Source organism: Nerophis lumbriciformis, linkage group LG12 (assembly GCF_033978685.3).
Source record: "Nerophis lumbriciformis linkage group LG12, RoL_Nlum_v2.1, whole genome shotgun sequence".
NCBI lineage: Eukaryota > Metazoa > Chordata > Actinopteri > Syngnathiformes > Syngnathidae > Nerophis > Nerophis lumbriciformis.
This window is the reverse complement of record NC_084559.2, coordinates 5,728,310-5,750,846: the sequence shown is the minus strand read 5'-3', so window position 1 is coordinate 5,750,846 and position 22,537 is coordinate 5,728,310. Positions and strand designations below refer to the sequence as shown.

Below are 22,537 nucleotides of genomic sequence, written 5' to 3'. Positions count from 1 at the left end.
ATCCAGTGTGCTGTGGGGCCTTATTGTAGTGAATCACACCTGAGACATCATAAATGAATCAAATCTTTATTAGTCACGTAAACAATGTGAGAAAGAACATTTTACATTAATCTAGGGATCTAGATATCTGGTCAGGACACTCCACTCTTTTGCCTTCACCTTCATTGTCCATTCCTTTTTGGTGACTTCATATACTCTGGACCTGGACGTTGAGTCCGCGACATACATGGTGAACAATAACTGATACAGTCCGCTTTGCCAGTCCATTCGCCGTTTTCCTCGACGGCCAGGTAATACAAAGCACACATCCACGAGCTCGCATTCTCGCTGTCTCTCCTTCGAACAAATGGACAAAGTTTTTCACTGAGTAGCATCACAGCGAATCCGTCCGGACATTGGAAAGTTCCCTTGCCATCTGAGAAGTGTTGTATCCCGGATAGCTGCAATCGCTTTCTCTTAAGATATTCATGTGTGATTTCCACAAGCGTCTGTACATGTAGAAGAAGGAGAAACATGGACAAAGTTTTTCACTGAGTAGCATCACAGCGAATCCGTCCGGACATTGGAAAGTTCCCTTGCCATCTGAGAAGTGTTGTATCCCGGATAGCTGCAATCGCTTTCTCTTAAGGTATTCATGTGTGATTTCCACAAGCGTCTGTACATGTAGAAGAAGGAGAAACACGGGGATGTCTGGATGACTCGCCTTCATATTTCCAGTGGTTAGCTCCGAGCTTTATTATGACGCTGGCTGTGGCGTGTTCTTTCTGGTGAACTCACTTTGTAAACGATCAATGAGTCCATACAGAATTACACGGCTGACTTACCCGTGTAAAGATTTGTCCGAGGAGGGGTCACCTTAAACGATGGTTTAGTGTGGCTGAAACGGGACTTAGGTTAAGTAGTTATTCGTTTAAGGGGTTAAACGACTCATGGCCTCAGTGATGCGGCTCCGTATGTTGACAGGCCACAACTCTCGCCTCTACCAAGCACACGCCACGGAATTTCTTAGCAGACGTGCCAGCTGAGGGTATGGCCCTGTGTCAAGAACTGGTAGTGAACAATGTCCTCAGAACCTTTCTGACACACCTTGTACGCCATTCAAATGTGAAGTACTGTGTAAATTTGCCTGACATAAAACACATCTTTACTGCAACAAAGAACTTCAGCAGCCCAGCGTCTCTTCTTAAAGGGCTTTTATGGTCAAATCTTCTCAAGTCAATACTTTGATTCACCGCAGTTCTCATCCTCTCCAGCTGCTCACAGTTGCCACACCTTAGAATTGCTTGAGAAGTTTTCAAGAGTTTAAGGGCCATTCACTTGTCTCCATGTTCCTGGGGGGCTTCCCTCACCGTGTCGGCCCAGGCTTCGACATGTGTCTCAACGTCTTCCTCGCGCGTTTCCAGCAGCTTAGTGCAGGCCGTAAGATGAATCTTCACATGCGTCTGCCTGTTCATCAGCTTCCTCTGCTTGTTTTTGTTCAGTACTTTGGCACCCTCCCACGGAGCTTTGGTCATCTCGTCCTCCTGGGCTGCGTAAGTTTTACAATCCTCCAAAAGGCCTTTGATACTCCTGTCGCCCCGAGATGCCGCATTTGTTACATCCACCTCGCTCGTCACGACGGTCTCGTCCTCCTCGGGGATTCCAGGAAGATAACCCTTCATGTTGGTCTGCCTGTTTCTGCGTTTTCTTTGCTTCTTTTCGATTGGCATGTTGGCTTTCAGTCAGCTCCCCTGATGGTTGAGTGGTCGACTTGTCGGTTCAGTATGAGTGCAAACGGCTGTCTGTCTTGTCTGTATTTCCTGTGATTGACCGGTTCAGGATGTCGTCGGCCTTTCTCTCAAAATAATGTGGGATAGGCTCCAGCCCCCAGCAACCAGTGGGAGAAAATAGAAAGCCGGATGGACTTCAGTCTATTGTGGAAGGACAGTAAGTTCACCTATCGATGCGTGAGGGCTTGCCAAGTCTAAAAAACATCTTCTTAGCAAAATAACCATTGTGACAAATATAAAGGCTTCAAAGCCAACAAGGAGCCTATGTCATTCTTCTTTGATTCCACCACCCCTATGAAATATTTTATTACTTATGTCCATTTCTAGCAACAACGTTAGATGTTGCGGAAATAATGAGTTTACTCCATCCATCCATCCATCTTCAACCGCTTATCCGGAATCGGGTCGCAGGGACAACAGCTCCAGCAGAGACCCCCAGACTTCCCTCTCCAGAGCAACATTAGCAAATTCCTCCTGGGGAATCCCAAAGCGTTCCCAGGCCAGAGAGGAGATGTAATCCCCCATCTGGTCCTTGGCCTGCCGCAGGGTCTCCTCCCAGTACGTACAACGAGGACCTCCCTAGGGAGACGCTCGTGAGGCATCCGCACGAGATGCCCGAACCACCTAAGCTGTTGGGACGGCGTGGCGCGGTGGAAGAGTGGCCGTGCGCAACCCGAGGGTCCCTGGTTCAATCCCCACCTAGTACCAACCTCGTCTTGTCCGTTGTGTCCTGAGCAAGACACTTCACCCTTGCTCCTGATGGGTGCTGGTTAGCGCCTTGCATGGCAGCTCCCTCCATCAGTGTGTGAATGTGTGTGTGAATGGGTAAATGTGGAAGTAGTGTCAAAGCGCTTTGAGTACCTTGAAGGTAGAAAAGCGCTATACAAGTACAACCCATTTATCATTTATTTATTTAAGCTGGTTCCTTTCCAAGCGAAGGAGCAGCGGTTCTACTCCGAGTCTCTCTCGGGTGACTGAACTTCTCACCCTATCTCTAAGAGAGATGCCAGCCACCCTTCTGAGGAAACTTATTTCGGCCGCTTGTATCCGCGATCTTATTCTTTCGGTCATGACCCACACTTCATGACCATAGGTGAGAGTAGGAATGTAGATAGCTCGGTAGACCGAGAGCTTTGCCTTCTGGCTCAGCTCTCGTTTCGTCACAACAGTGCGGCAAAGAGACTGCAATACTGCCCCAGCTGCTGAGTTTACTCACAGAGCATTAATATTTTTTTGGGACTCACCAAGTGAAACACAGAAGACATTGATGATTTTTTTAAATTGCGGATAACAGTGTGATTCTATAGTTCAGTGTTTTTCAACCACTGTGTGTGCCGTGAGATACAGTCTGAGATTATGTAGTTTCACCTATTTGGGGTAAAAATATTTTTTGCAAACAAGTAATTATAGTCTGCAAATTGTCACGAGGTGTTGGTGACGAACCCCAAGATGCAGAGAAGGCAGGCTTGGTGCAGGAAAACATGATTTAATGTCCACAATAAAGAAAAAACACAAACCAGGAACTAGGAACAGGCAAACTGGAAACAGGAACCAGAAAACAGAAAAACGGGTAATAGCTAACGGCTAACAGGATCTGGCTAACAGGAAAACACAAAACAAGGAGCTAGGAGACAGCAAACTGTAAATAGCTATAGGAACCAGCCAACTGGAACAGCTTACCGCAAATAACTACGAGTAATAGCACGACAGGTAGTGATGACAACGACAATACTCCAGCACTGACTGGAGGGCAGGGCAGGTATAAATAGCAGCCGGCTGATTGACACCAGGTGTGGCCAGGTGTCAATCAGCCGCAGCTGAGGGGAAACAGCGCTCAGGGAGACAAACAGGAAATTGAACAAAAATAATAGCGCTGACAGGAAATAAAGACAGAGGAAAAACCAAAACATAACTAAACTGTCAGTGACAAACCTGACACAAATAATGTGTTGTTGTTGAGTGTCGGTGCTGTCTAGAGCTCGGCAGAGTAACCATGTTATACTCTTCCATATCAGTAGGTGGCAGCGGGTAGCTAAATGCTTGGTAGATGTCGGTAACACATCGTGTGAGACGACGAGTGTTTGTCTTCGTATCCAACGCTTAAACCAAAAATAAACAAAAGATGAGGGCCCCTAAGAAAAGGCATTGACGCTTAGGGAAGGCCTTGCAGAACAAAACTAAAACTGAACTGGCTACAAAGTAAACAAAAACAGAATGCTGGACTACAGCAAAGACTTACTGTGGAGCAAAGACAACGTCCACAAAGTACATCCGAACACTACAATCAACAATGTCCCCACAAAGAAGGATAGCAACAACTGAAATAGTCTTGATTGCTAAAACAAAGCAGATGCGGGGAATAGTGTTTAAGGAAGACATGAAACTGCTACAGGAAAAACACCAGCAAAACAGGAAAAGCCACCAAAACAGGAGCGCAAGACAAGAACTAAAACACTACACACAGGAAAACAGCAAAAAACTCAAAATAAGTCGTGTGACAGGTCATGACAGTACACCTACTTTGAGACAAGAGCTATAGTGATGCATGCTTGGTTATGCTTTAAAGTCATACCCAACAATTGCGGCAACGACTTTTTACTGTCAATTGATTTTCATTTTTTAATGATTTTCAATGCAAAAAATATGCCTCGGCTTAAAAAAGGTTGAAAAACACTGCTATAGTTCATGTTGGTTCTTCAAATTGTTTTCATTTAGAGTTTTATTTATTCATGTTTCACTTGCCATTTGTGACTCACTAACTAAATTGCCTCTTGTAAACGCATACAAAAAATGACAATAAAACACCTTTAAAATGTGACAATAACAACTTGACACTTTTTTATGGTTAGTACCACAAATGCAATTAACATTTGACAAAATACATGTATTGATTTATTATCATTACAAAGGTGAATTTATTGACATTTTTCTCTAGCATTTTAAAAGGTAACATCCAGATTTTCTTTGCTAATTTTATATAAATTCCTTCAATAAATATAGTAAGAACAGTTTAGTTGTAATATTTGACATTTTATTATAGTGTTAGAAGAGTTGAATAGGTTTAAAATGGCCTTTAATGACACAAAATAAGCTTTTGGGAAAGAGCTAATGTAGTTTAGCTAACGCTGCCATTTTGGGGAAACCAAATGGTTTTATACAGATTAGTTCAAGAAATATAGTTATAACACTTGAATTGTAATAATTGACATCATTTTAAAGCATTACACATGTTAAATACGTCATGACTTGGTCCTGGGTGTTTGCTTTTCCGGAATGCAACGGAAAGTTGGCTCAGGCGAGACGGGAATGTAAATACATGATTTATTTAATATATCAAAATAAAGTACAAACGAAAAGCGCGCACAGTGGCGGAGAACAAACTATGAAACCAAAAGACTATAGCATTAATAAACAAAACTTACTTGGCATGGACTAAAAGGAGCAGCATGAACGATGGACATGAAATCAAGTGTCAGAAATGTGCCGAGCATAATTGTGGGATGTCACCAGACAGACAAACTGAAAACAATGAACTTAAATACTACAGACATGATTAACGAAAACAGGTGCGTGACTCAAAACGTGAAACAGGTGCGTGACGTGACAGGTGAAAACTAATGGGTTGCTATGGTGACAAACAAGAGTGCACAATGAGTCCAAACGTGGAACAGGTGAAACTAATGGGTAATCATGGAAACAAGACAAGGGAGTGAAATGCCAGAAACTAAAAAGTCCAATAACTAAACAAAACATGACTAAAACAAAACATGATTACACAGACATGACAAAATATGTATAAATGACCTTTAAAAGGGGAAAATAAGCTTTTGGAAATCAGATGGCTTACATGACATAGCCATTTTGGGGAAGTCAAAGCCTGAGTTTCCCAGCTTGTTTTGTATAAATTCCTTCAAAAAAACATTTGAAATAATGCAAACTGACCCCTATTAAAGCATTAGACATGTTACATAGGTTTAAAATGGCATTCAAATGCAAATATTAAGCTTATGGAAATCAGCTAGCTTACCTGACACATGCACTGCCATTTTGGGGAAGCCATATCCAGATTTTCCTAGCGTGTTTTATACGAATTCCTTCAAGAAATAGAGTAAGAACAGTTTAATTGTAATATATGACACCCTATTAAACTATTAGAAAAGTTAAATAGGTTTCAATGACCTTTAACTGCTCAAAAATAAGCTTTTGGTAAAGAGCTTGCTTACTTTGACATTGCCATTTTGATTTTCCAAGCCTGTTTTTATATGATTTCCTTCAAGAAATATAGTAAGAACAGTTCAATTCTAATCTTTGACACTCTATTAAAGCATTTTAAATGGATCGGTTTAAATTAAATTCATCAGCACCGAATAAGCTTTTGAAAAGAAATAGCTAGCTTACTTGACACGCTGCCATTTTGGGGAAGCTACATCCTGATTTTCCGATCTTGTTTTGTACAATAAGAAACATGGACGGTTTAATTGTGATATTTAACACCCTGTTTGTAATTTTCCTGAAGGATTCAATAAAGTACTATCAATTGTTGCGTCGACCAGCTCTTCCTCCAAGAGAATTTAAGTCACTGGTTAATCCCAATTTCTTTCAATGACATATATGCTGAGTAAAAAGGACCATCAAGACAGAATAGGAATATTATCAAGTTTTACTGAAGCTTCAGGAGAGCCAGCCCAGACCAATATAGTCATACCGTCATCTCGGGATGGTCTGACATTCACACGGAAAAAACTTCTTAAATCAAGGAATGCCCGCCCCCCTTTTCCCCAACACTGATAAGGCAAGGAGGGGGATGTATCCTCTGCACATTCCAAAGTCTAAAATACTAAACAGACCTATGTAGACAAAGATTGATTGATTGATTGAAACTTTTATTAGTAGATTGCACAGTACAGTACATATTCCGTACAATTGACCACTAAATGGTAACACCCGAATACGTTTTTCAACTTGTTTAAAGGGGAACATTATCACCAGACCTATGTAAGCGTCAATATATACCTTGATGTTGCAGAAAAAAGACCATATATTTTTTTAACCGATTTCCGAACTCTACATGGGTGAATTTTGGCAAATTAAACGCCTTTCTATTATTCGCTCTTGGAATGACGTCACATCGGGAAGCAATCCGCCATTTTCTCAAACACATTACAAACACCGAGTCAAATCAGCTCTGTTATTTTCCGTTTTTTCGACTGTTTTCCGTACCTTGGAGACATCATGCCTCGTCGCACCAGTGGCCCAAAGATGCGAAAGTGGCAAGAAATTGGACAAAATGTGTTCAAAATACGAAGGTGTGGGGAAAGCCGACGAAAATGGTCAGTCGTATGTTCCGCACACTTTACCGACGAAAGCTATGCTACGACAGAGATGGCAAGAATGTGTGGATATCCTGCGACACTCAAAGCAGATGCATTTCCAACGATAAAGTCAAAGAAATCTGCCGCCAGACCCCCATTGAATCTGCCGGAGTGTGTGAGCAGTTCAGGGACAAAGGACCTCGGTAGCACGGCAAGCAATGGCGGCAGTTTGTTCCCGCAGACGAGCGAGCTAAACTCCCTGGATGTCTTGGCTCACACCGCTTCTACCGTCCCTTATGCCACCGAAGATGATCAAGAGAAGAATATCGACCCTAGCTTCCCTGGCCTGCTGACATCAACTCCAAAACTGGACAGATCAGCTTTCAGGAAAAGAGAGCGGATGAGGGTATGTCTACAGAATATATTAATTGATGAAAACTTTATTCATTACTCGCGGTTTTACGTAAATTATTATACATAAACTGTGTTTACCAATAACTTAGCTTAAAAACATTACAACACTTAAAAACAAACACATACCAATTGTTGGTTAGAAGGCGATCGCCGAATTCGTCCTCGCTTTCTCCCGTGTCGCTGGCTGTCGTGTCGTTTTCGTCGGTTTCGCTTGCATACGGTTCAAACCGATATGGCTCAATAGCTTCAGTTTCTTCTTCAATTTCGCTTAAGCCGCTGAAATCCGAGTCTGAATCCGAGCTAATGTCGCTATACCTTGCTGTTCTTTCCGCCATGTTTGTTTGTATTGTCATCACTATGTGACGTCACAGGAAAATGGACGGGTGTATATAACGATGGTTAAAATCAGGCACTTTGAAGCTTTTTTTAGGGATATTGCGTGATGGGTAAAATTTTGAAAAAAACTTCAAAAAATAAAATAAGCCACTGGGAACTGATTTTTAATGGTTTTAACCCTTCTGAAATTGTGATAATGTTCCCCTTTAAGTCGGGGTCCACGTAAATCAATTCATGGTATAAATATATACTATTAGCATAATACAGTCATCACACAAGTTACCGCACTAAAAGAGGTGTTCTTTTAGTGCGGTTTTGAAGGATAGAGATGCCCTTTCTTTTACACCTGTTGGGCGAGAAACTGGTATACAGAATATACAATGGAAATGTACTAGACGCTACAAACATGACTATGAATAAAGAAAGAACTCGTAAACATATATGCATTCTCCACACTATCTATCTAAAGCATTGGAAATGTAAAATAGGTTTAAAAAGATCTTGCAAAAAAAATAACCTTTTCGAAATTAGCTAGGTTACATGACACACTACAATTCTTGGGTAAGTCACATGGAAACCACTCCAAAATGTTTCTTATGTCATTTAGAAGTATAAAACGGTGTAAAGACTATTTTCAGGACATCTAACGTGGGGTTTCTCCTTGAGCTGCCTCTAAGCGGTTAAAATATGGTGGATAATACTGAACAGTTGTTCACGTAGAAAGGCTACATTCATAGTTTCTTGCTGCAAAGTAGAGGGAATGAAGTCAAGATGTGCCATTCTGTCTGAGTGTGTAAAAAAAAAGGATCCATGGAAACCAGCAACAACCTTTTCACACATTTTACAAGACTGCACTTTCTAAAGGAAAACACGCTGATGATGTAGTTGCTCGTGTGTGTGTGTGCCATCTCCACATCATTCCTGCTCTCCCCTTGCAGGCCTAAGTCTTTGTATTGAGTATAAAAGCCCCCGCTAATGACATCTGCGGCTTTATTACTTTACCGCCTGGGCTGTTGGGCGTCAACAGAAGCGGTTGGAACTCCGCGAGAGGACAACAGAAGAGGAGAAATGTTTGTCACGGTCCTATTTGGAGGTTAGAAATATTCACACTGGCTTCATTTCACACTTAACCGACAAATTAGTTTGAGTGTAACATTTGCCGTAAATAGTAACGTCACATCGGTTTAAGTATGATCCTTGTAATAATCACTTTTTGTTTGTTGACAGAGAGCAAAATGGAACTGTTTAATATCAACTGCCAACTCATTCACTTTGTCCACAATTTGAAAGAGCGCTGCGGCGTGGATATGAAAGGTAAACAACAACACTCTCATGTGACATCATTTGTTTGCAGTATTTCCCTGGAGCAATTAACAAAAGCAGTGAAGTTGGCACGTTGTGTAAATGGTAAATAAAAACAATGATTTGCAAATCCTTTTCAACTTTTATTCAATTGAGTAGACTGCAAAGACAAGATATTTAATGTTCACACTGAGAAACTTCTTTTTTTTTTTTTTTTTTTTTTTCAAATAATCATTAACTTAGAATTTAATGGCAGCAACACATTGCAAAAAAGTTGTCACAGGGGCATGTTCACCACTGTGTTACATGGCCTTTCCTTTTAACAACACTCGGTAAACGTTTGGGAACTGAGGAGACACATTTTTGAAGTGGAATTCTTTCCCATTCTTGCTTGATGTACAGCTTAAGTTGTTCAACAGTCCGGGGGTCTCCGTTGTGGTATTTTAGGCTTCATAATGTGCCACACATTTTCAATGGGAGACAGGTCTGGACTACAGGCAGGCCAGTCTCGTACCCGCATCTTTCATTACACTTGGCTTGGCATTGTCTTGCTGAAATAAGCAGGGGCGTCCATGATAACGTTGCTTGGATTGCAACATATGTTGCTCCTAATCCTGTATGTACCATTAAGCATTAATGGTGCCTTCACAGATGTGTAAGTTACCCATGCCTTGGGCACTAATACACCCCCATACCATCACAAGATGCTGGCTTTTGAACTTTGCGCCTAGAACAATCCGGATGGTTCTTTTCCTCTTTGGTTTGGAGGACACAACGTCCACAGTTTCCAAAAACAATTTGAAATGCGGACTCGTCAGACCACAGAACACTTTTCCACTTTGTATCAGTCCATCTTAGATGAGCTCAGGCCCAGCGAAGCCGGCGGCGTTTCTGGGTGTTGTTGATAAATGCCTTTCGCTTTGCATAGTAGAGTTTTAACTTGCACTTACAGATGTAGCGACCAACTGTAGTTACTGAGAGTGATTTTATGAAGTGTTCCTGAGCCCATGTGGTGATATCCTTTACTGACTGATGTCACTTTTTGATGCAGTACAACCTGAGGGATCCAAGGTCCGTAATATCATCGCTTACGTGCAGTGATTTCTCCAGATTCTTCTGAACCTTTTGATGATATTACGGACCGTAGATGGTGAAATTCTTAAATTCCTTGCAATAGCTGGTTGAGAAATGTTGTTCTTAAACTGTTGGACGATTTGCTCACGCATTTGTTGACAAAGTGGTGACCCTCGCCCCATCCTTGTTGGTGAATGACTGAGCATTTCATGGAAGCTGCTTTTATACCCAATCATGGCACCCACCTGTTCCCAATTAGCCTGTTCACCAAATAAGTGTTTGATGAGCATTCCTCAACTTTCTCAGTCATTTTTTTGCCACTTTTTTTTAAACATGTTGCAGGCATCAAAATCCAAATGAGCTAATATTTGCAGTTCGAACTTTAAATATCTTGTCTTTGCAGTCTATTCAATTGAATATAAATTGAAAAGGATTTGCAAATCATTGTATTCTGTTTTTATTTACCATTTACACAACGTGACAACTTCACTGCTTTTGGGTTCTGTAGCCAAAATAATCCACATAAACAGAACACATCTTTTTATATGCATGGCTTGAACAACTTTAATGGTAGGATTAGACTAACATGATGCTTTGTATCATCCAGATTGTGTGGACCTAATGAACTGCAGCGGGGCAGTAGTCAACCTGGAAAGCAAACTGCTCAGTCTGGACCTGGCAAGCAGCCTGCTGGCAGAGAGACAGAACTATGTCCTCGTGCAAGTTAGTCGTGAGTCCTCATGGTCCACTCTTAAGGACTATGTCCTCGTGCAAGTTTGTCGTGAGTCCTCATGGTCCACTCTTAAGGACTATGTCCTCGTGCAAGTTTGTCGTGAGTCCTCATGGTCCACTCTTAAGGACTATGTCCTCGGGCAAGTTTGTCGTGAGTCCTCATGGTCCACTCTTAAGTACTATGTCCTCATGCAAGTTTGTCGTGAGTCCTCATGGTCCACTCTTAAGGACTATGTCCTTGTACAAGTTTGTCATGAGTCCTCATGGTCCACTCTTAAGGACTATGTCCTCGGGCAAGTTTGTCATGAGTCCTTATGGTCCACTCTTCACTACTATGTCCTCGTGCAAGTTTGTCATGAGTCCTCATGGTCCACTCTTCACTACTATGTCCTTGTGCAAGTTTGTCGTGAGTCCTCATGGTCCACTCTTAAGGACTATGTCCTCGGGCAAGTTTGTCATGAGTCCTCATGGTCCACTCTTCACTACTATGTCCTCGTGCAAGTTTGTCGTGAGTCCTCATGGTGCACTCTTAAGGACTATGTCCTCGTGCAAGTTTGTCGTGAGTCCTCATGGTCCACTCTTAAGGACTATGTCCTCGTGCAAGTTTGTCATGAGTCCTCATGGTCCACTCTTAAGTTCTATGTCCTCGTGCAAGTTTGTCGTGAGTCCTCATGGTCCACTCTTAAGGACTATGTCCTCATGCAAGTTTGTCATGAGTCCTCATGGTCCACTCTTAAGGACTATGTCCTCATGCAAGTTAGTCGTGAGTCCTCATGGTCCACTCTTAAGGACTATGTCCTCATGCAAGTTTGTCGTGAGTCCTCATGGTCCACTCTTAAGTACTATGTCCTCGTGCAAGTTTGTTGTGAGTCCTCATGGTCCACTCTTAAGTACTATGTCCTCATGCAAGTTAGTCGTGAGTCCTCATGGTCCACTCTTAAGGACTATGTCCTCATGCAAGTTTGTCGTGAGTCCTCATGGTCCACTCTTAAGTACTATGTCCTCGTGCAAGTTTGTTGTGAGTCCTCATGGTCCACTCTTAAGTACTATGTCCTCATGCAAGTTAGTCGTGAGTCCTCATGGTCCACTCTTAAGTACTATGTCCTCGTGCAAGTTAGTCGTGAGTCCTCATGGTCCACTCTTAAGTACTATGTCCTCATGCAAGTTTGTCATGAGTCCTCATGGTCCACTCTTAAGGACTATGTCCTCATGCAAGTTTGTCATGAGTCCTCATGGTCCACTCTTAAGGACTATGTCCTCATGCAAGTTAGTCGTGAGTCCTCATGGTCCACTCTTAAGTACTATGTCCTCGTGCAAGTTTGTCGTGAGTCCTCATGGTCCACTCTTAAGGACTATGTCCTCGTGCAAGTTTGTCATGAGTCCTCATGGTCCACTCTTAAGGACTATGTCCTCGTGCAAGTTTGTCGTGAGTCCTCATGGTCCACTCTTAAGGACTACAGGACTGTCTCAGAAAATTTGAATATTGTGATAAAGTTCTTTATTTTCTGTAATGCAATTAAAAAACAAAAATGTCATACATTCTGGAATCTTTACACATCAACTGAAATATTGCAAGCCTTTTATTATTTTAATATTGCTGATTATGACATACTGCTTAAGAAAACTCAAAAATCGTATCTAAAAAAATTAGAATATTTCCTCAGACCAAGTAAAAAAAAAAGATTTATAACAGCAAACCAAAATCAAACATTTGAAAATGTCAATTAATGCACTCAGTACTTGGTTGGGAATCCTTTTGCACGGATTACTGCATCAATGCGGCGTGGCATGGAGGCAATCAGCCTGTGGCATTGCTGAGGTGTTATGGATGCTTCAATAGCGGCCTTTAACTCATTTGCATTATTGGGTCTGGTGTCTTTCAGCTTCTTCTTCACAATACCCCACAAATTCTCTATGGGGTTCAGGTCAGGGGAGTTGGCAGGCCAATAGAGGACAGTAATGGCATGGTCAGTACACCAGTTACTGGTGGTTTTGGCATTGTGGGCAGGTGCCAGATCATGCTGGAAAATGAAATCATCATCTCCATAGAGCTTTTCAACAGATAGAAGCATGTAGTGCTCTGAAATCTCTTGGTACACAGCTGCATTGACTCTGGACTTGATGAAACGCAGTGGACCAACACCAGCAGCTGACATGGCTCCCCAAACCATTGCTGACTGTGGGAATTTTCACACTGGATTTCAAGCAACTTGGATTTTGCTCCTCTCCAGCCTTCCTCCAGACTCTAGCTCCTTGACTTCCAAATGAAATACAAAACTTGCTTTCGTCTGAAAACAGGACTCTGGACCACTCTGCAACTGTCCAGTGCTTCTTTTCCATAGCCCAAGTCAGACACTTCTAGAGATTTCAGAGCACTACATGCTTCCATCTGTTGAAAAGCTCTATGGAGATGATGATTTCATTTTCCAGCATGATCTGGGCCCTTCCCACAGTGCCAAAACCACCATTAACTGGTGTACTGACCATGGCATTACTGTCCTCGATTGGCCTGCCAACTCCCCTGACCTGAACCCCATAGGGAATTTGTGGGGTATTGTGAAGAAGAAGCTGAAAGACACCGGACCCAATAATGCAAATGAGCTAAAGGCCGCTATTGAATCATCCATAACACCTCAGCAATGCCACAGGCTGATTGCCTCCATGCCACGCCACATTGATGCAGTAATCCGTGCAAAAGGATTCCCAACCAAGTACTGAGTGCATTAATTGACATTTTCAAATGTTTGATTTTGTTTTGCTGTTATAAATCTTTTTTTTTTTTACTTGCTCTGAGGAAATATTCACATTTTTTTAGATAGGATTTGTGAGTTTTCTTAAGCTGTATGCCATAATCAGCAATATTAAAATAATAAAAGGCTTGCAATATTTCAGTTGATGTGTAATGAATCCAGAATGTATGACATTTTTGTTTTTTTAATTGCATTACAGAAAATAAAGAACTTTATCACAATATTCTAATTTTCTGAGACAGTCCTGTATGTCTTCGTGCAAGTTTTGTCGTGAGTCCTCATGGTCCACTCTTCACTACTATGTCCTCGTGCACGGACATAGTAGTTAACTTCAAAATAAAGACAACTTCAGATTGTTTTCTTGGTTTTACTTTGGCCAAAAATAGAACTAGTTCCTTCTGAAAATGTACACTTCAAGTTAGTTGAAAAAAATTGGTGCAGTTTCAAAACCACCATGAAGAACACAATCAACTTGGACTTTGTCTCGGTGTGTTTGCAAAGCCAATGAACTTGAAGCACTTTCTGTTTAGCATTCTCATGTCGGCAGTTCACTATTAACGACCTGTTTGGAAAAGCAACCGAGCGTTTCCTCAAACCACAGAACACTTTTACACTTTGCATCAGTCGAGCGAAGGTGGCGGCGTTTCTGGGTGTTGTTGATAAATGGCTTTTACTTTGCATAGGAGAGTTTTAACTTGCACTTACAGATGTAGCGACCAACTGTAGGTACTGACAGTGGTTTTCTGAAGTGTTCCTGAGCCTATGTGGTGATATCCTTGAGGGCTCGAAGGTCCGTGATATCATCGCTCACATGTAGTGATCTCCAGATTCTGGAGCCTATCTCAGCTGCATTCGGGCGGAGGGGGGGTACACCCTGGACAAGTCGCCACCTCATCGCAGGGCCAACACAGATAGACAGAACCTTTTGATATTACAGACCGTAGATGGTGAAATCTCTAAATTCCTTGCAATAGCTGGTTGAGAAATGTTGTTCTTAAACTGTTGGACAATTTGCTCACGCATTTGTTGACAAAGTGGTGACCCTCGCCCCATTCTTGTTTGTGAATAAGTGAGCATTTCATGGAAGCTGCTTTGATACCCAATCATGGCACCCACCTGTTCCCAATTAGCCTGTTCACCAAATAAGTGTTTGATGAGCATTCCTCAACTTTCTCAAAACATGTTGCAGGCATCAAATTCCAAATGAGCTAATAATTGCAAAAAATAACTAAATTTACCAGTTTGAACGTTAAATATCTTGTTTTTGCAGTCTATTCAATTGAATATAAGTTGAAAAGGATTTGCAAATCATTGTATTCTGTTTTTATTGACCATTTACACAATGTGACAACTTCACTGCTTTTGGGTTTTGTATTTTGACTGAAGTCTTTCATCTTTAGTTTTTTTTTTTTTTTAGATTTAACGCCACAAGAAAAATATGCTTGAAGATGAATCATACTTGCCAACCTTGAGACCTCCGATTTCGGGAGGTGGGGGGAGGGGTGGGGGTGGGCGTGGTCGGAGTGGGACGGGGGCGTGGCTAAAAGGGGAGGAGTATATTTACAGCTAGAATTCACCAAGTCAAGTATTTCATATATATATATATATATATATATATATATAAGAAATACTTGACGTTCAGTGGATTATAGCTAATATATATATATATATATTTAATTATATATATATATATATATATATATATATATATATATATATATATATATATATATATATATATATATATATATATATATATAAAATAAATACTTGAATTTCAGTGTTCATTTATTTACACATACACACACATAACACTCATCTACTCATTGTTGAGTTAAGGGTTGAATTGTCCATCCTTGTTCTATTCTCTGTCACTATTTTTCGAACCATGCTGAACACCCTCTCTGATGATGCATTGATGTGTGGCACGCACAAAAGTGCTTTCATCAAATGCACTAGATGGCAGTATTGTCCTGTTTAAGAGTGTCACAACATTGCTGTTTACGGCAGACGAACTGCTTTACGGTATACAAAAACGTGACTGCTGTTGTTGTGTGTTGTTACCGCGCTGGGAGGACGTTAATGAAACTGCCTAACAATAAACCCACATAAGAAACCAAGAACCCGCCCTCCATCATTCTATAGTTATAACGTGATTGGGCAGGTACGCTTTTTTATATTGTGGAGGACCTGAGTCCGCCTGAATTTCGGGAGATTTTCGGGAGAAAATTTGTCCTGGGAGGTTTTCGGGAGAGGCGCTGAATTTCGGGAGTCTCCCGGAAAATCCGGGAGGGTTGGCAAGTATGAGATGAATACACACCGGTCAAATGTACAACTCATTTCTACTCAGGAAATGATGACGACGGAAGTCTGAAGTACGTGTCCCTCCTAAAAAGTGTCAGCCCGTGCCATCAAGAAGTGAAAGGTAACTACCAAGCGTAGAAAAGAAATGTTATGAAAAGGATCCCACACAGTGATGCCTTTAAGGCCCGCAGTAATGTTGCATTGTGATGCAGAGCTCCTGAGAAGACTGTGCAACCCTGGCCTGGATGGAGACAAGAAAGTCAACGCACTCAGGAGAGGACGCACACAAAAGAGGGTTTCCACCAGTCAGAACTGAAGCAAAAATGTCTGAAATATAAAGGAAAAGTCTTGGTTTACATGCAGTATCTATGGAAGATGAATATTCAACATGTTGTAAGCATATAGAGTATAGGGCTCGAGCAGAGTATAGCATATGAAGTATTTGCGTAAGAAAAGAGTGGTAGTAAATGGTTGTTTTCTTTCTGTCTTGCCTCTGGTGAGGGCGGTCACATTTTTTCCCGCTCCCTCTTCTCCCTGCTTGCTCTCTTTGTTTTTTGTCTTGTCTGAACTTTTTTGAAGCCTCTTTCTTTGTGCTGTCTTCAAATCTAAACATCAGACATGGAAATGATCAGCTGGACTCTCGACGCAATTGACAAAATCTTTTCGACGAGGAAAAGAGGTTCGGGGGAGCCTGGCTGCCCTGATGGAACCATTGCTGCAGAGTACGTGAGAGATTCCTGGGATATATGGAGAATCATGTGCCTCTCAGTCCTTTCCATCGAGGACGTGGAAGACATCTACCTATTTGGAACCGTGATCGGGCTGGGCATTGCTCTGGTGTATCGTCAAATTCGTAAGACGATGGCAGCCACTCAAGGAGCCCAAAGGCTGTTCGTCGCAATGGATGGTTTGGGCAGGGCTGTGGGAACACGGACTGTGGCGATTTCTGAACTGAATCGCAAGATTGATTGATTGAGACTTTTATTAGTAGGTTGCACAGTGAAGTACATATTCCGTACAATTGACCACTAAATGGTAACACCCCAATAAGTTTTTCAACTTGTTTAAGTCGGGGTTCATGATACAGATATATACTATCAGATATATACTATCATCATAATACAGTCATCACACAAGATAATCACATTGAATTATTTACATTATTTGCAATCCGGGGTGTGGGGGTGGGGTGGGGTGGGGGGTGTGGGGGTGGGGGATTTGGGGGGCGGGGTTTAGGTTTGGTTGTTATCATCAGTCATCAACAATTGAGAACAGAGAAATGGATATTGGAACAGTGTAGGTCTGACTTGGTAGGATATGGACAGCAAGTAATGGGCAGAAAGAGAGAGAGAGAGAGAGAGAGAGAGAGAGAGAGAGAGAGAGAGAGAGAGAGATCAGAAGGCATAAAAAAAAGTATCTGCATTTGATTGTTTACATTTGATTATTAACAATCCGGGGAGGGTGTTAGTTTAGGGTTGTAGCTGCCTGCAGGTGAACTTTTATTGCGGTTTTGAAGGAGGATAGAGATGCACCTTCTTTTATACCTGTTGGGAGCGCATTCCAGATGGATCACATCATGGAGAAGCTTGCTGAAAAGGAAAATTTAATTGAATTCGAGAGCACCCAGCATGAACGAATAGAACAGACAAGTCATTGTTTTGTCTGCTCGCGGAAAACAAACATCCTAATCTACGATTTGACTCCCTCGGATGGCCTTGACGCTGTGAAAACAGGACCAGGCTGTTCTGAAAAACACCCTCAATGATGGACGCTTTTGACCTCCCTCCCTCCCTCAACGACACCTGGAGTCGAACTTTTGCAGATCGGCCTCAGTCTATAAAAACATTACATCAACACACTGTCGGAGGCAGATATTTACATGTATCCGAATTTAAGTGTTACTTCTTTTATTTCATAATCATATTACAAAACAGCTAGTGTTTTTCTTCCAATTGTGGTCTTTTGGTTGTCTGCAAAAACTGTGCTTAACCTTGAATCTTCCGATGTAAGAAAGAGATACTCCTTTCTCTTATCTTTTCTTATTCCCAGGTGCGGAGGACAATGGGAATGTGTTTTGGCTGGAGGGACATGTCTGCGAGGGGGGGGGGAGAGAGAGACTTAAGAGGGGAGAGGGTTTTTCGGAGAGGGGGCAGACGATCTTGGCGGCGCGATTGAATGTTCTATGCTGGACTGGTCTCAATGTATATGCAAAGCTTTGCAAATATATTACAAAATACCTATTCTGTCTCTGGTGGTTTTTCTACTCAGCTTTAAGTGTCGTAAAGAGCTTGGGAGCGTCTTGTGACTTGAATTCCCTGGGAGGAACAACTGGTCCAAACGCAACAACACCCAAGACAATTGGGCACACACGCACACCCCCCTCCCCCACCCCACGCCTTCACCACCGCTTGTTTCCCCTCGGGGTGATGGACGGATGGCAGCGCTTCATAGTAGCGGTCGCCTTCCAGGGCCCCAACTCCCCGCCCCTCTGTTGCGAGTTTGTCATGATTAAATGTAACATGTTTATGTGTGCATTGCATGGAGGTTTTTTCCCTCTCCAGACTAGACCCCCTTAGGAGCCCAGTCTAGATTGTATTTTTTTTTTTACTCATCTTTTTCCCCAGCGTTTGACCTTTTTCCCATCTTTTACAGGGCGCCTTGTGGCGACCCATCAGCGTTCCTGTTCTGTAACCCTGTACAGTGTTTGTCTAATCTTGAACGGGTTTGTGCTGAAAACATAGTTTCGTTGTATTTGTGCAATGACAATACAGTCCTATCTGATCTGATAATCACAGATGTTAGGAGTGTCATGAAAAGTCAAAAGTCAAACATTTTCTTGCTCCTGAAGAGAAGTGCTGTCCTATAAATCAGTGGTCCCCAAGCACCGGTCCGGGGACCGGCACCGGTCCGTGACACGCTTGCTACCGAGCCGCATAGAGACATTAAATAATTTATAACCGACCGCATTTTCTCATACTTAACTTTTGCCAGTCCCACCTGACACACCAATAAGCTTGATCATAGATGTATTATAAATCTCCTGATACACACTCACCATTTGCTATATTGGTTACATCTTTGTTACATGGGACAATGCTCATTAATAAACATGTAGAATCTAAAGGTGCCAAATTGTAGCCAAAAGCTAGGTTCCATCTAGCTAGGTTGATGACCTAAGATCAGAGCAGATCAGCAACAAAGTGACCATAGTAGTTAAAGTTCATAAGTCAGATGGAAAAGTGCTAAATTGTTGAATATAATAATTGTGCTGAGATACGTGTAGACTGCTAGATGATGCCAGTAAACAACAGCAAAACTTTAAATGTTCCATTGAGAATAGAGATCATTACACACGGAGCTCAAAAATCTGTCAAAATGTTTTTAGTACGACTTTGGTAAGCTATGAAGCCTCACCGCTTGATGGATTGTCGGCGCATTAAACTAACGAGTATTATTATGGGGTGTGTATAAGGACCGCAAAATGGCACCCATTAGCAGACATATTATCTGGCGTTTTGTTTCGCAATATTACGCATAAGGAACTTTTCTTACCTTCTGGTACCTGCTGATCTGTATTTGGGATCTGCATAAGTCCCGAAAATGTGTGCGCATCCGCCATTGTAGTCCGTGACGACGCCCTAGTCATAAGCTTCTTTTTCTTTATCTTCTTGTTATGGGACATTCATCCTCCGCTGTTGCCATTTCTAATATAAAGTAGTGTAAAGTTCTTACTTGTATCATGACAGCGCTAAAACATACCGGTGTAGTGAGTTTATATTATTCACCCAAGGAACTTTAGTTATTAGAGAGTTCCGGTTGGACGATTTTTCACGGGACACATTTCCGGCGTGGTTGTTGCACTAGTGAGCCACGGATGAGGAGATGCTACTCCGTTATTGATTGAAGTAAAGTCTGACGGGGAGAAGACTCGCCACGTAAATAAGACCCGCCCACAAAACGGAAGCGACTGTAAGATGATCTGTAAAACATCATCCATGCAACATTTTGACCAAATAACCACCATTACATGTTATGTAGACCACAAGGAAGTATTTTACATTTAGAAAAAAAATCATAATAATATGACCCCTTTAATGCGCCCTATAATTCGGTATGCCTTTTGACTAGGATGGCGGAAGCGGGGATCGAACCTGGAACCCTGGAGTTGCTGGCACGGCCACCCTACTAACCGAGCTGTACCGCCCCATTGAAGCTTAGGGAAGGCTATGCAGAACCAAACTAAAACTGCACTGGTTGTAAAGTAAACAAAAACAGAATGCTGGACGACAGCAAAGACTTACAGCGTGTGGAGCAGACAGCGTCCACAAAGTTGTTGCACTAGTGAGCCACGGATGAGGAGATAATGCTCCGTTATTGATTGAAGTAAAGTCTGACGGGGAGAAGACTCATCACGTAAATAAGACCCGCCCACAAAACGGTGCATCCTGAAGCGACTGTCAGAAAGCGACTTGAAGATGATCTGTAAAACATCATCCATGCAACATTTTGACCAAATAACCACCATTACATGTTATGTAGACCACAAGGAAGTATTTTACATTTAGAAAAAAAAATCATAATAATATGACCCCTTTAATGCGCCCAATAATCCGGTACACCTTTTGACTAGGATGGCGGAAGCGGGGATCGAACCTGGAACCCTCGAGTTGCTGGCACGGCCACCCTACTAACCGAGCTGTACCGCCCCATTGAAGCTTACGGAAGGCTATGCAGAACCAAACTAAAACTGCACTGGTTGCAAAGTAAACAAAAACAGAATGCTGGACGACAGCAAAGACTTACAGCGTGTGGAGCAGACAGCGTCCACAAAGTTGTTGCACTAGTGAGCCACGGATGAGGAGATGCTGCTCCGTTATTGATTGAAGTAAAGTCTGACGGGGAGAAGACTCGCCACGTAAATAAGACCCGCCCACAAAACGGCGCATCCTGAAGCGACTGTCAGAAAGCGACTGTAAGATGATCTGTAAAACATCATCCATGCAACATTTTGACCAAATAACCACCATTACATGTTAGGTAGACCACAAGGAAGTATTTTACATTTAGAAAAAAATCATAATATTATGACCCCTTTAATGCACCCTATAATTCGGTACACCTTTTGACTAGGATGGCGGAAGCGGGGATCGAACCTGGAACCCTCGAGTTGCTGGCACGGCCACCCTACTAACCGAGCTGTACCGCCCCATTGAAGCTTAGGGAAGGCTATGCAGAACCAAACTAAAACTGCACTGGTTGCAAAGTAAACAAAAACAGAATGCTGGACGACTGCAAAGACTTACAGCGTGTGGAGCAGACAGCGTCCACAAAGTTGTTGCACTAGTGAGCCACGGATGAGGAGATGCTGCTCCGTTATTGATTGAAGTAAAGTCTGACGGGGAGAAGACTCGCCACGTAAATAAGACCCGCCCACAAAACGGTGCATCCTGAAGCGACTGTCAGAAAGCGACTGTAAGATGATCTGTAAAACATCATCCATGCAACATTTTGACCAAATAACCACCATTACATGTTATGTAGACCACAAGGAAGTATTTTACATTTAGAAAAAAAATCATAATAATATGACCCCTTTATTGCGCCCTATAATCCGGTACGCCTTTTGACTAGGATGGCGGAAGCGGGGATCAAACCTGGAACCCTCGAGTTGCTGGCACGGCCACCCTACTAACCGAGCTGTACCGCCCCATTGAAGCTTAGGGAAGGCTATGCAGAACCAAACTAAAACTGCACTGGTTGCAAAGTAAACAAAAACAGAATGCTGGACGACCGCAAAGACTTACAGCGTGTGGAGCAGACAGCGTCCACAAAGTTGTTGCACTAGTGAGCCACGGATGAGGAGATGCTGCTCCGTTATTGATTGAAGTAAAGTCTGACGGGGAGAAGACTCGCCACGTAAATAAGACCCGCCCACAAAACGGTGCATCCTGAAGCGACTGTCAGAAAGCGACTGTAAGATGATCTGTAAAACATCATCCATGCAACATTTTGACCAAATAACCACCATTACATGTTATGTAGACCACAAGGAAGTATTTTACATTTAGAAAAAAAATCATAATAATATGACCCCTTTATTGCGCCCTATAATCCGGTACGCCTTTTGACTAGGATGGCGGAAGCGGGGATCAAACCTGGAACCCTCGAGTTGCTGGCACGGCCACCCTACTAACCGAGCTGTACCGCCCCATTGAAGCTTAGGGAAGGCTATGCAGAACCAAACTAAAACTGCACTGGTTGCAAAGTAAACAAAAACAGAATGCTGGACGACCGCAAAGACTTACAGCGTGTGGAGCAGACAGCGTCCACAAAGTTGTTGCACTAGTGAGCCACGGATGAGGAGATGCTGCTCCGTTATTGATTGAAGTAAAGTCTGACGGGGAGAAGACTCGCCACGTAAATAAGTCCTGCCCACAAAACGGCGCATCCTGAAGCGACTGTCAGAAAGCGACTGTCAGATGATCTGTAAAACATCATCCATGCAACATTTTGACCAAATAACCACCATTACATGTTATGTAGA

At 42.4% G+C, this 22,537-nt stretch overlaps 1 protein-coding gene across 3 annotated transcripts; it reads left to right on the top strand.

Annotated features, from left to right (window-relative positions):
• Nucleotides 1–1,402: 1,402 nt before the first annotated feature.
• On the top strand, nucleotides 1,403–16,650 carry LOC133623046 (uncharacterized protein C22orf15-like). Of its 3 annotated transcripts, none has more exons than XM_072914269.1 (6): nucleotides 1,403–1,532; nucleotides 8,770–8,924; nucleotides 9,059–9,145; nucleotides 10,815–10,988; nucleotides 16,040–16,114; nucleotides 16,206–16,650. In XM_072914269.1, the coding sequence occupies exons 2-6, from the start codon at nucleotides 8,807–8,809 to the stop codon at nucleotides 16,307–16,309; spliced, it is 558 nt and encodes a 185-aa protein (XP_072770370.1). In that variant the 5' UTR covers nucleotides 1,403–1,532; nucleotides 8,770–8,806; the 3' UTR covers nucleotides 16,310–16,650. The 3 variants fall into 3 exon arrangements, with proteins under 3 accessions (XP_072770370.1, XP_072770371.1, XP_072770369.1); XM_072914270.1 differs by lacking the exon at nucleotides 1,403–1,532 and adding an exon at nucleotides 2,146–2,327 and having other exon boundaries at nucleotides 10,815–10,937; XM_072914268.1 differs by lacking the exon at nucleotides 1,403–1,532 and adding an exon at nucleotides 2,146–2,327.
• The last annotated feature ends 5,887 nt before the right edge of the window (nucleotides 16,651–22,537 follow it).